The sequence below is a fragment of the Trichoplusia ni genome, unplaced genomic scaffold (assembly GCF_003590095.1).
Source record: "Trichoplusia ni isolate ovarian cell line Hi5 unplaced genomic scaffold, tn1 tig00002012, whole genome shotgun sequence".
Lineage (NCBI taxonomy): Eukaryota > Metazoa > Arthropoda > Insecta > Lepidoptera > Noctuidae > Trichoplusia > Trichoplusia ni.
This window is the reverse complement of record NW_020800183.1, coordinates 26,972-42,202: the sequence shown is the minus strand read 5'-3', so window position 1 is coordinate 42,202 and position 15,231 is coordinate 26,972. Positions and strand designations below refer to the sequence as shown.

Sequence of the window (15,231 nt, the reverse complement as noted above, 5' to 3'; positions counted from 1 at the left end):
ATACATTGGAGTACATGAATAACATATAAACATTTACTAAGATTGTTTGCGCATCATTTATTTGCTCAAATGTTTTGAGTTTGTCTGCTAAATTTGAATTTGTGAATTACGTAAAATGTTTGTTGATATCATGTCATCTATCAGAGAAAATTACGATCAATTCGTACAATTTGGACTTGGGATATAATTATTTTCGCAGTTTGTCGACGGTGTTGCAGCATCTTTGACTCTAATAATAATAGTTCTTATAGCTCCGTACAAGGGATCGTGTTCCCAATTACCATAATCTCACAAAGCGTGATTTCTATTTTCCAATGTCTTTGTGTAGATGTCAGTGCACCAGGATCTTAACCGATGGCGTACGTGATCCGATTCAAACGACGGATCGAACTCAAAAACTTTAACAAGGGCAAAAAAAGATGGGATTCGGGAATACCCTGGTTCAGTTCACACTATCCTATGAAAAGGCATTAGGAGTCGCTACATAGAGGTTAAATATCCGAAAATAGACTCTATTTATATAATGGCAAGCTCAGTTTTACCCGTTGCTATGCGTCTAGGGGCCAGCTATAAATTTTGAATGAATAGATTTACAACTAGCTATAAACGCACCCTAGGGTGAGCGCTTTCGACTTGGTTGTGTAATTTGTAAGAGAATCGAATAATTTAAGTGTGAATAGAAACACTTGATAAACATCAAGTAGGTTTGTATATAAAACGGAATTATTTTCATTTTAATCAAATTTATATTTTGTTACAGAGTGCCTTCGCCATGGATGAGGATGCGGATATTAATTCTATAATTTGGAAGGTATTAAAAACAGGTCAGTCGTATAAATTTTAAACAATAGCTAAGTACCAGTGTACAACTCAACGTCGATATAGGAATGTTTTTCCATAATCCTTGCTGCCTCTCAAATCTAAACTAAGACAAAGGAACGGATCCCCATTTACTACTGCGCAGTAGGCACGGGTGGTACCCTAACACGAATCTATAATAAAATCCATACGAATTTGACCCTAACGATCACCGTTGTTAAACAAACGTGAAACCTTTTTTGCTGTCTTTGTAGTAGTTTGTGCGTAAACTTCTTGGAACCTACGCGAGCGTATCAGGTGTGCTGTGCGTTTTTTCCCCGAAAACATGGGCCGACAATGAAACCTCTCAACCTGACCAAAAATGTACACTCCCTTATTGCAAACGGCTAATGCGGAATTGCGGATTCTTGACTTTCATAGAAGCCCACGCAGTTCATTTCGCAATGATTCTGGTAGTCGTATTTTGCATAGCTGTAACGAAAACACAATACCTGTTACGTGGAAAATGTGATGTTTTTGATCATCGCTCAATTTTGACACTCATTTGTACTACGCAGAATTTAGACAATGTGAATAAGATCATACTACAGTGTTTTTATAAGATAAATGTGTTATCGGTATCGTCTAATGCTCAAACCTCACATACAGCTGATTCTTTGGCAGCATCTGTTTCTCTGAATTCATATGACTATATAGCAATACTGTAACATGAATTAGAATGTTGTAATGCTCTCAACTATCCTGTTTTCTAAAAACTAGTTGGCAATACAACCAAATCCAAGAGCTGTATGTTAGATACGAACAAAATCGTTATTGACTTACAGTATTATCTGCTAGGGTTATGTTATTGTTATTGTCGGTCACGTAGGCCAACGAGCGAGAATTTCGTGCGACAGGGACGGTAAGCGTGAGAGGAGCACAGCTTGATGTTAGAGTAAGATGGAGTAGTGGCGTGACAACAAACATGGCGGCGCTGCCGGTTGCCGGTTGGACCGGTTGGCCCGTACCACGTGCGTTTTGCGTTGTGCACTCGTTCCCGTATCTTGTTTGTCAACAAATGCCCTGTGAAGGTCATTCATGGGAGGGTTAGAAAGACAAAGGATTCCCTGTTGCATAACAACGCTTATAAATAAAGAATATTATAAAACCAGAACGAGATGACCGGTATTCAAGGAGCACCTTTAGATTTTATTTTAGAAGGTGATGTAATAGAGGTGCGCAATTTTGTTCGTTCATTCAGACTTCGTGTCGTTAACAGTGTTTATTGATAACACATTGCAAGCGTTAAAACATACCTATAAGCATTATGGGGTGTAAAATGAAACTGATTATAATGAATGCAGTGATTCTAATATTTTGCTAAATATCGGTAAAAGATGCAATGTAACTGCCGACTTTTAAAATCCTATAAGACTTTAAACAGCAAATACTCAAATGAATTTTATAAGAAAAACTATCAATATGAATCGAAACCGTTTTTTATGGTTTATTTGCAAGGATCTGATTAAACAATGGGCTTCGAAAACCTAACTGTAAAATGTGAAATCGTATGATATTTTGATACATATTTATGTCATCGAATGAAAAGATATACTTATTTTATATTGATAGTAACACGACGAGCAACGACTACGTGGAGAAAAAATAAACGACAAAAAATATAAACACGTCAGCAGTGCGAGTGAATACGCATACGCGAGTGCGAGAGAGGCCACGACAACGTCGACATACAGCTTTGCGACTGCGAGGCACGGAGATTGAGCGGGCGAGGGGTGCGGGGGGCCTGTGTATGTGCGCGCCGGCTCGAGCCGGCTGTGCGACCGACTCTTCAGTTGGATTTAAGAACATCGGACGGGCGGGCGTGTGTAGGATGGATCGCTAACGACACCAGCAGTTTTTTTTCATTCCGCCTTCTAGCAGTGTTTGTTTATTACCTTCCGGCACACTTTCCGTAAATCCTTCTCGACCGTGGTGCTTTATAATTTTATTTAGGCGTTTATTTTCTATATTACCTTTAACGCCGTTCCGATTTCACGTCGAGAAGGCGGCCGCCACAAGTTTGAAAGCGGCTTTTCAAGAGTAGTACACCTACTCGTTATAATTCTCAATATCGCTGTATCAACGCATCAGGCAATCAAGATGGTGAAGAAGGTTTCAGAAGAGAGTGTAGATAGCGGTAAGTTGATTTTATTCTTGTTGCGATGAATTCTCATTTGGTGCAAGTCACATACCTACTTAGTATGAGATTTTCATACATCTGTCTGCCGGCTTTTTGTGTCTATTGCGTAGTTGATTCAGCTGTATTACTGGACCGTATATATTGTTGTGAATGATATCATTGACGTTACGTACGAAAAGGTAACCAGATTAGTTGATTTTTATAACGTATTACGTTAGTTATTCTCTTAGAGCTTTTTCGTTTTATTTAGTGTAACATATTGCTGATTTCAAAGTATACTTTCAGAGTTTTCAAAGTATAACTATTTAGTTAGATCAATCGAGAACTAGTAACCAATCAATTTTCAGATTTCTACAGTGCAGTTCATTCCAATCAGAAATTCTAATGAAACTGTTGAAATTGCTATCGAATGTTTTGCTTTTACAAAAAGCTACAACGTTGAGTATTTATATCTACTGTCTTGTGATTACAATAAACAATACTTGTCTTTCTTTTTACTTATCATTTTAAACAGGTAGTTTTATCATACGTTAACGCTTCGTCATTTTCGATTGTAAACTTTACAATATTACCTCTTGCGTCATTTGCCGGTATACCCTACCTTTTAACACAATATTAAGGAATATTTTGATAGAACTTTACTTTTTCTATATACCGCATAAATATATTAATATTATTAAATGGAAACAATGTCAAATAAATCGTAAAATTGATTGTAGATCTAACCTTGGTTGTTTTCATAAATAAAGGTATTGTAGTCGTTAATCTAGCGACGTGTGGTACTGCAAAACACTGACCACACTCAATGTATTGCAATTTAAACTTAGAATTTTATGACCGACCAGTGACGTGAACGTGATTGTTATTGCCGTTTAGTTTGTATTATTTTCATATTACTGTTTTGCTCCTGTTGAAATGCTTTTGCTTTCATATCTTGCCAAAAACGATAACTGTAGTATGCAATGTTATTGTTCAGCGCAAAGAAAACTTAGATATGATATAGTTTCAAATGTCAAAGTTCACGTTACATGGAGCGAGCGTTGACCGGTCAACCGGCACTGTTTCACAATCCGCGATTTTGCAACATTCGCTGAATACGTGTCCGCTATGTTTATAATACTGTTCAGGAACACTTTTATTGCTTTAAACATTTATGACATAATCAAAGCGTAGCCCGATTCAATTAGTTTTTGTAATTTTACCATTTGTTGCTAGTTTCCACTTCATAGTACATTACATTCCTAATGCATTCAAAGTTTTGTACTTTTCTGAGGGATATTCTCTACCTTGCTGGTTCTATTTGTTCAGTGTTATTGTATTTCAAATATACGGTGATTTTTAGCAAAATATCTAAAGAATAAGATTTTTTTTTGATAAAATCGCGATTCTTGAATAAGAAAAGATAATTCCCGAAAATTGTGTAAACTTATCTTGAGAAGTTCTTCTATCTTTAATTTTTCAAATAAATTGTGTAAAATTTAACAAGTAATAGTGTCATTAAAAAGAACTTTATGCCTACATAGCTATCGGTGTGTCGTGTATGGCGCATTTGTGATTTTCCTCGCCTTTTCATATCACGCCTTTATTGGTTGTTATTGATCCACTGTTTAAAAATCAAATTGGTAAGAATGCGTTTATAATTTGATGCAGTTTCATTACTCTCCACGGTTTCAATTCAACATGGCCGCTGGAGCGCGTCGCCCCACGGCGTTCATGGCCAAGGTCACCTACTAAAACAAAACTGCGCACTAGTATTACTGAATTTATATAAGCTCTTGAGTTTTATTTTGTAACAGATGTTTAGTTCTGCTTTTGTTTTACTCACATTATATGATAATGTAGGTAGAATAGATGCTTAAATCTGCATCAAAATCTTGTGACTGGGAGCAAATAAAAATGTATTAAAAAGTTTTAAACAATCAACTGCTGCAAATTTTAAATCGGCGTTGATTGGATTCAGTCATTCGTGTCCATCGGTTGAGTAAAATGGAGTAACCTTGACCGTGACGGACTTCACGCTTGTTCCGGTGTAATATCAAACTGCGCTCCCTTCACCTCGTACATTCCCCTCTTGCGTCCTCCGCGAATCGATTTGTTGTTAGTGGCATAGTTCATCCTACGCAGTTTCCCCAGATGAAAATCCTTTGAGATAGGTTTATTCTAGACTATGTTCGAATGTTCCTACTACCCGCTATGGTAAATAACATTTTGGGTTTAAGAACAATTAGAACTTCATTGTTTACAAAAAGAACTGAATGAAACTGATTGTTTTCGGACAAAACTATTATACAAGATTTTCTTCACCAAAGATGTATTCGTGTTAAATCTCTATTTTGCCAACTCATTTACCGACATGTGCTATCAATTAAAGCCGGGGCAACATCAGAGGTGAGTGAAAGTGATTTGTTACGTACTGCAGTAGCTATGCATTGGATCGCCCTAGTTGAAGTTTCACCTAGATATTATCTCGTTCAGTTGGGCGGCAGTGCCAGGCCGAGTTGGCAGTTTACACATCACCACGACTCTAACCGTCGACTTTGATCTCTGATAATAGTGATTATGACGGATTGAGCGAATGATTTAGAAATTACGTTATCGAAACTGCTATGCATGACCATGACATTTCTGAATTTAGCTATGCAGCCAGCAGTTTAACTACCTATGCTTCAGGTATTCGGTATAATATGTTGTTCTTTAAACCAATACTGTTGAATGTAACCAAACTTGTTGAATATCAGCACCAATTAAAACCATCCATAAATATTTTATTGCAAACAATGCGTAGTTTATTCAGACTATTTTATGGGTAAGTGCAAATTGAATGGGACTATTTCATTAAATCTAAGATCATTGAATGTAATTGATTTTAACAAACCGTGAAGTGGAACTATATATATCAAGAGCGTCTACAACCATGTTGTTCTCTTCCAGTATGTTTATGATGCGTACATCTGCATTATATGCATTCGTTATAAATGGCGATTAGAAAGCAAAGATTTTGAATAGCCGAAGGGTATAAAACAAAAGCATAATAGGCCTACAATCGGCAACTAGAGAGCGCATTTGTGGCCAAGCGTTTATGCCAGCCTACCAGATTAGAAAGTAGAAACTTACAACTGAGGGCATAAATGTCGTGGTGACAATTCTGCTTTAGACTATATTTATATTGGTCTAGCCCAAACCATTATAACTACAATGAGCTTAAATTGCTAATGTTTAAATAAATTACTATTCTTACCACATGCAAACGTAAAGACTGATTTGCATGATTGCTGGGTTAATTTGCGGAACAGTCATGTTCAGTATTTATAATGATTCTGCTATTATTTAGTTTATTTGCTAAGACTCAATGTATTGAATAAATACAATTAAAATACTATTCTTGGGGTGTGGCTGACAATACAATAGTTATAATTTTGATAGTCTTTTGTTTGTTATTTGGGTCACCCATTGTTTCACCTCGACCTCGGTAGCGAACTTTTAGATGGAGTTATTTCGAAAATTGTTTGAGACGACATTTATTATGAGTTGTGTTTGTGGGGCTGCTTCGGTCGCTGAGGTGTTTTACGTAACGAGCAAGTGCTTTGCCACGTGGGGCCGCGCGAGCCGGCAGGCTGTCACGCGACGAACATGCGATACTCTAAGACGAGTTTACAATTACTTTGTGGTGATCGGAAATTTTATCTGTAACATTAATTGAACGACTCGACTGTTACATTAAGCATTCGTTCCGGAAGCTGTTCTCGAACGTAACTAATTCAGTTTGAAGTTAGATGCCACCACGACTGACTGTCACAAATTGGCATAGAACAGTTTTTCGGACTGCAGCAGATTTTGAACGAGTCAATCGATGACTCAGTCCCTCAGACTAAGAAAGGAAGAAGTAAACCTTCCTCAAACAGTCCTTGTTGAGTTATGATGTTTGTATACAATAATACAATGTATCAGTATGCGGAAAGCATTAGACTATAACATCCCGGCCATATAACAACTACTTACTGCAACATAGTTGTATTTTACGACGTTCTAAAATATAAATTATTGTATTAAGCTCATAATTATTATCACGACTTCTTCATATTCGTGCTCAGACTATACAACAACAACAATAACCAAATCCTTTGTAATATAGCTGCTATGGCCAAGTGCCATTATTTTCTACACGGATTCACTCAAAATAATTCCTATATGTAGATTTGGAAATCCGATTCTTGTTTTGTAATTCAAATCTTATTAGGAGTGAACTGGAATGAGTAAGAATTAAGTGACAAAAGCAATCACTGTAGTGTTTACAGTACTTTAGGTTGAGAATTTTAAACATGTTGAGAGATAATATACGCTCCAACAGTATTTTGCTTCTATAGGCCTAGTGACTTCAACATTAATTTAGAACAAATCACAATTTCAACAGGAAGCTTCTATGTTGAAACTGGTGATTGTATGTGTGGGTGTGCCTAGAGTCCGATTGTTACAGTCATACGATCCGTACAGTTATTGCGCATTCGGCCTGTTGTCGTGCGGCCCACGTTGAGGTCACCGCAAGCAATAAATTAAACCTTAAGCTTCATTTTGTTATCATTCAAGATGAATAGGCCGAATACATACGCATTTTTCAGACCCATGTTATATACTACCGTCGCTATTCAAATTAATTGAACAGTCGAACAAGGAAGATCGAATCAAGCAGCCAAATGACTATACCGATCACGTAGACCCTGATTTTTATTCCTTCAGCGTCTTATGTGATGCTACACACACAAAGGAGACCCTATCGGATTAAATGAATATGGGTACTAGTCACTTATAAAATATTTTGAAAATGACAAAAGAAAAACAAACCTTACACGTAACAGTTGATTCTCTAAACTTTTCAAATTTAGTGAGATTTTTATACGTTTATTATTTATCTAAAAAAGTTGTTGTTTCATAACCTCCCTTCTAACCATGGAAGTTTTTGAACGTTGTATCTATGTAGCTTCTTATAGTAGATGCAACTTTGCTAGTTTTTACGCCAAGAGCCCGAGCGATCGCGTAACGTGGGCGCGCGTACGCAGCGCTGGGTGCGGCCATGTAGGTCGTTGAACCGGCTTTGTTTGCCAGCTCAGCTTGCACAGTCACGTCTCACGTCAGAATTATATTATCGATGACAAGCGTCACACTGGTCCTGATAGGGCCAACATTTGTTCCGGGATTTGTAAACCTCTTTGATGATCCGCCAAATATTTACATGTTTTGCTTTCGTTTAGCTAAGGCAAATACGCAATGACAAAGGATTTTAAAGTTATAACAATCGTTTATAAGAATTTCTAATTGACAGTCGACCCTGCGAGGGCTTAAGCGAGACTCGAGTTATTGAACTAATGCGGGCCTACGTAACGTTCAGCGACGATCATACATAAAACAAGACATGTCGCCATATCTCGTTAATGCAGTCATCGTCCAAACGGTTTCATAGCGCTTACTTTATACTGTAGCCTCGAATGTTTTAAAAATAATATTTTCATACAGCCGTAAACAGATGTTTTTCAGAACGACAACAGTATTGGGTTCAATTACTTGCAGAATACAATTAATTCAAATGTTTAGTGTAACCTACTGAAACAAAAACTAGACATTAAAGTGGCAAGGAAAAGCGTTTTGCAAACACCTTTTATTTTTAATTGATGTCAGGTTATAAGACCACACTTCATTACAAGACATAACAGTATATAAATATAAGTAGTGCTAGATAAATTTACAAATACTAAATGGATATTTTCTTTGTTTACAGGTGTGGGCCGCTGTAGCAGTCAGTCGGGAAGTGAACGCGAGTCCGACGAGAGCCCTAGAGGCAATGAGCCATCGGCTCCCGTCCCCATTCCCGACAGCGAGGACTTACAGCGGCGCAAGGAAGAGGCGCGCAGGAAGCGCCGCAGAAAGAAGCGCTCAGGGAGCTCCGTTGTCACGTCATGTTTCCAAGGTAAAAGCCCAAAATAACACAAGAAATACTCTCAATATTGATGTAAATACTTAAGAGGCACAAGGCTAAACAAGATGCTAAATTGCGAATAATGTTAACGTCTGCCTTCCCAATTTTAAATCCGATTTTAAGTAGTTTTCACCATACGGAATTTATTATTAACCTGTATTTTTTTCCCCTGCAGACCTCTACAAGCTAACAGGCGAGGTTTTAGGCGAGGGCGCATACGCTTCGGTACAGACGTGCGTGAACATCTATACGGGTCAGGAGTTCGCAGTGAAGATCATCGATAAAGTGCCGGGGCACGCCCGTGCCAGGGTGTTCCGCGAAGTGGAGACTTTCCACTACTGCCAGGGACACCCGAACATAATCCAGCTCATTGAATTCTTTGAGGACACCGACAAGTTTTATCTTGTCTTCGAAAAGGTGAGAAATGTGAAATTTATTCTACCTCTCATGCCATCCGTGCCTTCCTTCAATATAGTTATTTTGAAGTCCCAGTGCCTCAGGTTATTTAAAGGCCCAAAATAATCATTATTTTAGCAGAGATTGTAGACAGACAGCCATTAGGTATGAATTTGTGATCATGAGTTTTTAAGGGAATAATTTTTTTAATAAATTGTCCTATTATTTTTGTAGATATTGAAATAGATGAGATATTTTATTTATGTAGGTCACAATCTCGACGATTCAAAGCTATGGTTATTACTTTATGAATTGAATATCAAGCCTTCATTTATCCAAATTTAGCAGAAAAGTTTTCGTCGTTCTGTATAAAAATATATCTTTTGTTGGCAAAAAGTATCCAAATTCGTATATTGTTACTTTGCATGGTCTCTGCCATTTATTTGTTCTTTAACGTGAACTTATTCCTTTATTGAAGTGTAAGCGGTTTTTTTGACGTATTATTCTTTAAATATTTCTTTAATGATCGAGGTTTGAATAACTTTTTTTACAAAAGCCATATGTTGACATTGTTGACTATTGAATGAATTTTCTTATGTACTATATAAAGCGATAAATATAATAATATATACGAACCCGTAGAATGTATGAACATTTTTATTCTGAAAAAAGTAACCAAGTCAATAATAGTTCTCGTTGCGAATATAACGATTTAAAAGTTTAGTCCTCACGTGTTTTACTCTTCGATTATATTGTAGTTAAATAAATGTGAGTCATGCCATAGGAATTTACATTTTTCATCGACTTGTTTTAACATTACTCACACTATCGCTTCTAGACGCTGTGTGGGAGTTTGTCTCGCTTTATAATTACATCATTTATTGTGATGCAAATTTATATGATATAATGCAAATCGAAAAAGGTTGTTAAAATATTTTAATAATACAGTAAAATATTACTCGAATTTCTTTAGGTATTCGTTGTATCCTACTGGAACCACTTTTTCGTGGAGCTATCAATTAATAACTATTTTCCAATGTTGCATCATTTTACTTTTCATTCGATCATGTCTTAATTGTTTTCGAATATCATACGACAGCTAGTGTGAATAATTGAAACGCATTTCACGATGAGTCAACCAGCACATATGTTGGACCACATTTTAACAACAATTTTAGTATTTGTCTTTTGCACGTGGAATTAATTAACTTCAGAATGTGTGGAATGTTGAGACACCTTGCTATTCAAATTAAATAATGATAGCAATTCTGTATTCACATTTAATTTATCGCTATGTTATTGGCTGTTATTGTTGTACAATGTTAATTAAAGGACAATAAGGAAAGTGAGAATAAAGCTGGTAGATAACTTGTTTCAAGTCGAACTATTATTTGTTCTGCAATTGAAGAATTCACTGAGTCTTTAAAGTTTTCAAGATTCGTAATTATTGATGCATAGTATCATAAAAATATTAATTTTGTTCCATAAAATGCTAAAGAAAAATCACGGATTTCTTGTTGTAAAATTTACATAAACCCATAAAAAAACTTGTTGTTCCTTAAAATTGGAAACTTGATCCTGTATTTTAAAAAGCTCTTAATAACAATAAACATACGGTATTAGAGAGTGTCTGGTTACGATGTAATGTAAACGACCATCAAAACATGTAGATAGCAATTGTTTAATTTCCTAATTGGTGGCCGGCCTGCTAATAATACAGCCTGTTGCGAATACGATATCTGATATGGCGCTGTTTACACCCGTTATCTTGTTGTGTCTGTTCCTGTGTACAATTCATTCAATGATAAACTCTAGCATCACTTATTTTGAGAAATTTATGGCTAATTATATTACCAAGAGATATGTTTTCAGTTTTGTAGTCATATAAGTCTTTGCCCTTTCATTATTTTATTGCTTCCTACTCTTAGTCATATTTGTTTGTTCATATCTACTGTTTCTATTAATGTACGACAATTTTCTTCAACATGTTTTTCGTATTGTTCCAGATCAACGGCGGTCAGCTCCTGTCCCGCATACAGGAGCACCATTATTTCTCAGAGCCGCAAGCGGCTGAGATCGTGCGTGAGATAGCGAACGCTTTACATTTCCTTCATGGTAAAGGTGTCGCACACCGTGATCTCAAGCCGGAGAACATACTATGCGTCCACCGCGACAGACTTTGCCCAGTGAAGATATGCGACTTCGATCTTGGTAGCGGCATCAGTTTCACTTCGAGCCTCGCGAGCCCGCTGGCAACGCCGCAGCTTATGACGCCAGTGAGTTTCATTTTATTTTACATATTGGTCCCATTTATGTACCTTGAGGTACCCTGCTAAAATTTCTCTGTGAAAATATTTTCTTATTTGACTTTAATATTGGATATCAGCAAAAGCATGATTGTCACGTAAATCCTACCCAAATTTATGCACGAAATGATAGTATACCTACAGATAAATGCTTTAGACGCGTGTCAATTCAATCAAACGTTAAACACTAATTTTCAATTAAGTGTTCAGTTATTCTTATTAATTTAAATGATGAGTTTTATCACGAGTCTACTGCAGATTGTATTGGGAATCAAATGCATTATCTATTCACATTAGAATAGCTAATCAGTCACGTTACTTTTCTTATCGACAATTATTCCTCTGCAACTATATTAATTTTGTAACTTAATTGCAACCATGCAACCACTGGCAAGATATTTCTTGAGATTGTTATAAATTTAATGACTTTATTAGTTTCTTTGTTTCAACATAAATGGTAGCAAGGTACTGATAATAATTGCAAATAAAAGAGGTAGAATATAGATAATATGTACGCTACCATCAGTATAAAAGATATTGATGAATTAATATAATTGATGATTCTTATCAAACTTTAAGTATTAGCCAATTTAAAAACCAGATCATTGTTTTCAATTACATATTTAGATAGTAGAATGTTTTCGTCTATACAATAATTTAATGTTGCTAACTGGACATCAAAAGGAGGCTGAAAAACAAATTATATGCTTTAGATAGTCAAATTATTTCGGAACAATGGATAGGATTATAAATTAATTAAGCGATCAACTATCATTGTTCTTATATGTGAAAAATATTAATCGATAAATTACGAATTAAGTACAAAGTTATGAATCACTGAACGGAATAACAATGGTATTGTTATAACTATATTATGTCAATGCCTTAGAATAGTACACCAGCTGTTTGCTAGGTTTTGGGGCTATTGCGTGCTATCAAATGTCATGTGTAATATAACCTACATTCAGTAATAGAAGGGTAGAAATTTAGACTAGACGAATAATATTAGACATTGGATAGATAAATATTTTGCTAGTATTCTGCAATGTACCAAGCACTCGGCCTTGAAGAACTCTCAATCAATACGATTTAAGACTACAATATAAATAATAAAAAAGGAGGTGTCGTGATATCAGGACTTATCAAGAACAAAGTGCTGTCCTTTGTAGAAATAATCCGTAAAGCCATAAATAAAATATAATCTTAATCCCCATAATCTGAAGTAACGGGCTCTAGCATTCTGGCACAGCTAAACAGCATTGTCAATTGGACCAACTTGTGTTTCAATTGTTTCTAAAACAGTATCTTTGTTGTAATTATCTGTTTGAATGCCGTCTAGTATTACCTGTTTATAAACTTGTTCGCATTGAAGTATTCGAAATGTATTGTTCAATAGCTGTTTCTAATTTATAGTCGCAAAAATGCTAAGCTGATATCTTTCCTAATTGTGTTTCAAAACATTTGAGGTAAATTTTGTTTGTTTTCTTTTGTTATCTAACTGCAAACAAAGACAATGTTTCTAAACTGAATTTTGTTTGTCTCCAGGTGGGCAGCGCGGAATTCATGGCACCCGAAGTGGTGTCTCTGTTCGCGGGCTCAGCAGCGAACCACTACGACAAGCGGTGTGATCTGTGGTCGTTGGGTGTGATCGCTTACATCCTGCTGTGCGGTTATCCGCCATTCCGCGCGGACTGCGGCTCCGACTGCGGCTGGGAGCGCGGCGAGAACTGCCGCGCCTGCCAGGAGCTGCTGTTCACGTCCATCCAGGAGGGCCGCTACTCCTTCCCTGAGGAGGAGTGGGCCGACATCTCCAGCGACGCCAAGGACCTGATCCGGCAGCTGCTGGTGCGCGAGGCCTCTCACCGGCTGAGCGCCGAGCGCGTCCTGACGCACCCGTGGCTGCGCCGCGCCGACCCGCTGGCGCACCACCCGCAGCTGCAGACCTCGCTCAACATCAAGCGCAACATGTCGGCCCGCAACCTGTCCAACTTCGCAGAGTCCGCCATGGCCGTGAACCGCGTTATCCAGCAGCACTTCTCCATGAACTACTCGTACATGGACCGCGCGCCCAGCGCGCTGCGCGGCAGCAAGTCGTGCCAGCCGGGCGCGGGGGCGCGGCGACGCGGGGGCGCGGTCGGGGGCGCGGGCGGGGGCGCGCTGGGGCTGTCGCCGCCCGCCGAGTCGGAGCTGCTGCGGCGGCGCCTGCTGGCCGCGCCCGCCGACGCGCTGCCCGTGCACTAGACATTCCCGCAGGGACCGCGCCCCGAGCCTGGCCAGATTTATTTGAGCCTTTTAAAGATATATTTTTATGAGTAAACAAACGACTGAGTAGATTTATCGATAGTAGAGTATTCGTGAGTTTATGTTGTGGCGCGGCGCTAGCGCCGCCCCGGACCGGCGACGGTCGATAAAAATCGTATTATACCGAGATAGTTCCGCCGATCTACGTACTTTACGTCTTGTGTCGATTACGGGGATGAAAAAAATGTTTATGTTTTGGATTTATAAAATCCGCGTTTCGAAATTGAGCTTATGTATTCGTGTAATCGCCTTTAGTTTGTGGCCTATCCTTTGCAATAAATAGAAATTATGTAATTTTCGATGGCGTTTTTGGATACTAGTCTGTTTATGTGATTGTTTTTTGCATTTTACCAACGATGGAAAACCACATCTCATTAATTAAGATTGAATCAACCTAATATTTATATAAGAGAGTTAAGGGCGATATGTGACATTATTCCGAGAGGTGCAAGTGTATTATAGACGCTCTTTATTACTTTTGATCGTTACATAAGCATTGATTATGTTGTTGAGAGTATAATTTGCTTCGTAATGTCCGCGGGGAGTGGAGGGCACTTGAGAGCTGAACTGAATGCAATGTCATGTATGACTCGAGCTGTGTTGGTACATATGTTAAGTGTTGCATGGGGTTCCATGGAGCTGCCATAACTTTGTGATCAGTTTGAATACTTTTATATTGCTGAAAGAATGAAGTGTTGAAATAATGTTAAGAGTAGACCTGCTAGACTGTAACCCTGCGTACAATGTTGATTGGAGAAAGATTCACTTGGCACACTTGTTTGGCTGTTACCCTTTACAATACACAAATTTTATTATATTTTTCAAATGTAAATTATAATTCTATTTCTACTTTTGTGATTCGGTGGCTTTATCCAATCAATCCTAAACTTTACTTACGCAATACTTTGTTAAAAATTTTGTTTTCGACTAAATCATTGATATGAATTTATCATTGAAATACAGATGTTTGAATTTTTATATGGTCTATTTATTTATTGTTGCTTTGTTTTAAAAGCTTTACTGGAAGTTTTAAAGCCTTTCAACAGTACTTACATGAAGAATGTCTTTGAACCAATAATAAAGTACTTAATGAAACCATTTATTTATTTCACCTTCCTATTAGGATACTCCCTTTAAAAAGTATGAATAGGCATTAAGCACGTACACTTCACAACGAATTCTAGAATATTAGAACACAAAACATTGATATGTATCGGGTTTCATTATATTTTAGTTGACCACTACTAAGATATGCATATTGT

The 15,231-nt window shown here is 37.4% G+C and overlaps 1 protein-coding gene across 2 annotated transcripts; it reads left to right on the top strand.

Moving 5' to 3' along the window:
• The first annotated feature begins 738 nt into the window (after positions 1 to 738).
• LOC113507417 (MAP kinase-interacting serine/threonine-protein kinase 1-like) lies at positions 739 to 14,947 on the top strand. 2 transcript variants are annotated; one of them, XM_026890277.1, is made up of 5 exons: positions 739 to 824; positions 8,769 to 8,957; positions 9,142 to 9,383; positions 11,369 to 11,638; positions 13,214 to 14,947. In XM_026890277.1, exons 1-5 carry the CDS (start codon positions 773 to 775, stop codon positions 13,907 to 13,909), a joined length of 1,449 nt encoding a protein of 482 aa, XP_026746078.1. In that variant the 5' UTR covers positions 739 to 772; the 3' UTR covers positions 13,910 to 14,947. The 2 variants fall into 2 exon arrangements, with proteins under 2 accessions (XP_026746078.1, XP_026746079.1); XM_026890278.1 differs by lacking the exon at positions 739 to 824 and adding an exon at positions 2,643 to 2,995.
• The last annotated feature ends 284 nt before the right edge of the window (positions 14,948 to 15,231 follow it).

What these genes read in the sequence shown, in the direction of transcription:
- LOC113507417 (XM_026890277.1), top strand. Translation starts at nt 773, where the DNA reads ATGGATGAGGATGCGGATATTAATTCTATAATTTGGAAGGTATTAAAA. An exon ending in TTGGAAGGTATTAAAAACAG is followed by an intron (nt 825 to 8,768) that starts GTCAGTCGTATA and finishes CTTTGTTTACAG; the next exon opens with GTGTGGGCCGCTGTAGCAGT. An exon ending in TTTATCTTGTCTTCGAAAAG is followed by an intron (nt 9,384 to 11,368) that starts GTGAGAAATGTG and finishes GTATTGTTCCAG; the next exon opens with ATCAACGGCGGTCAGCTCCT.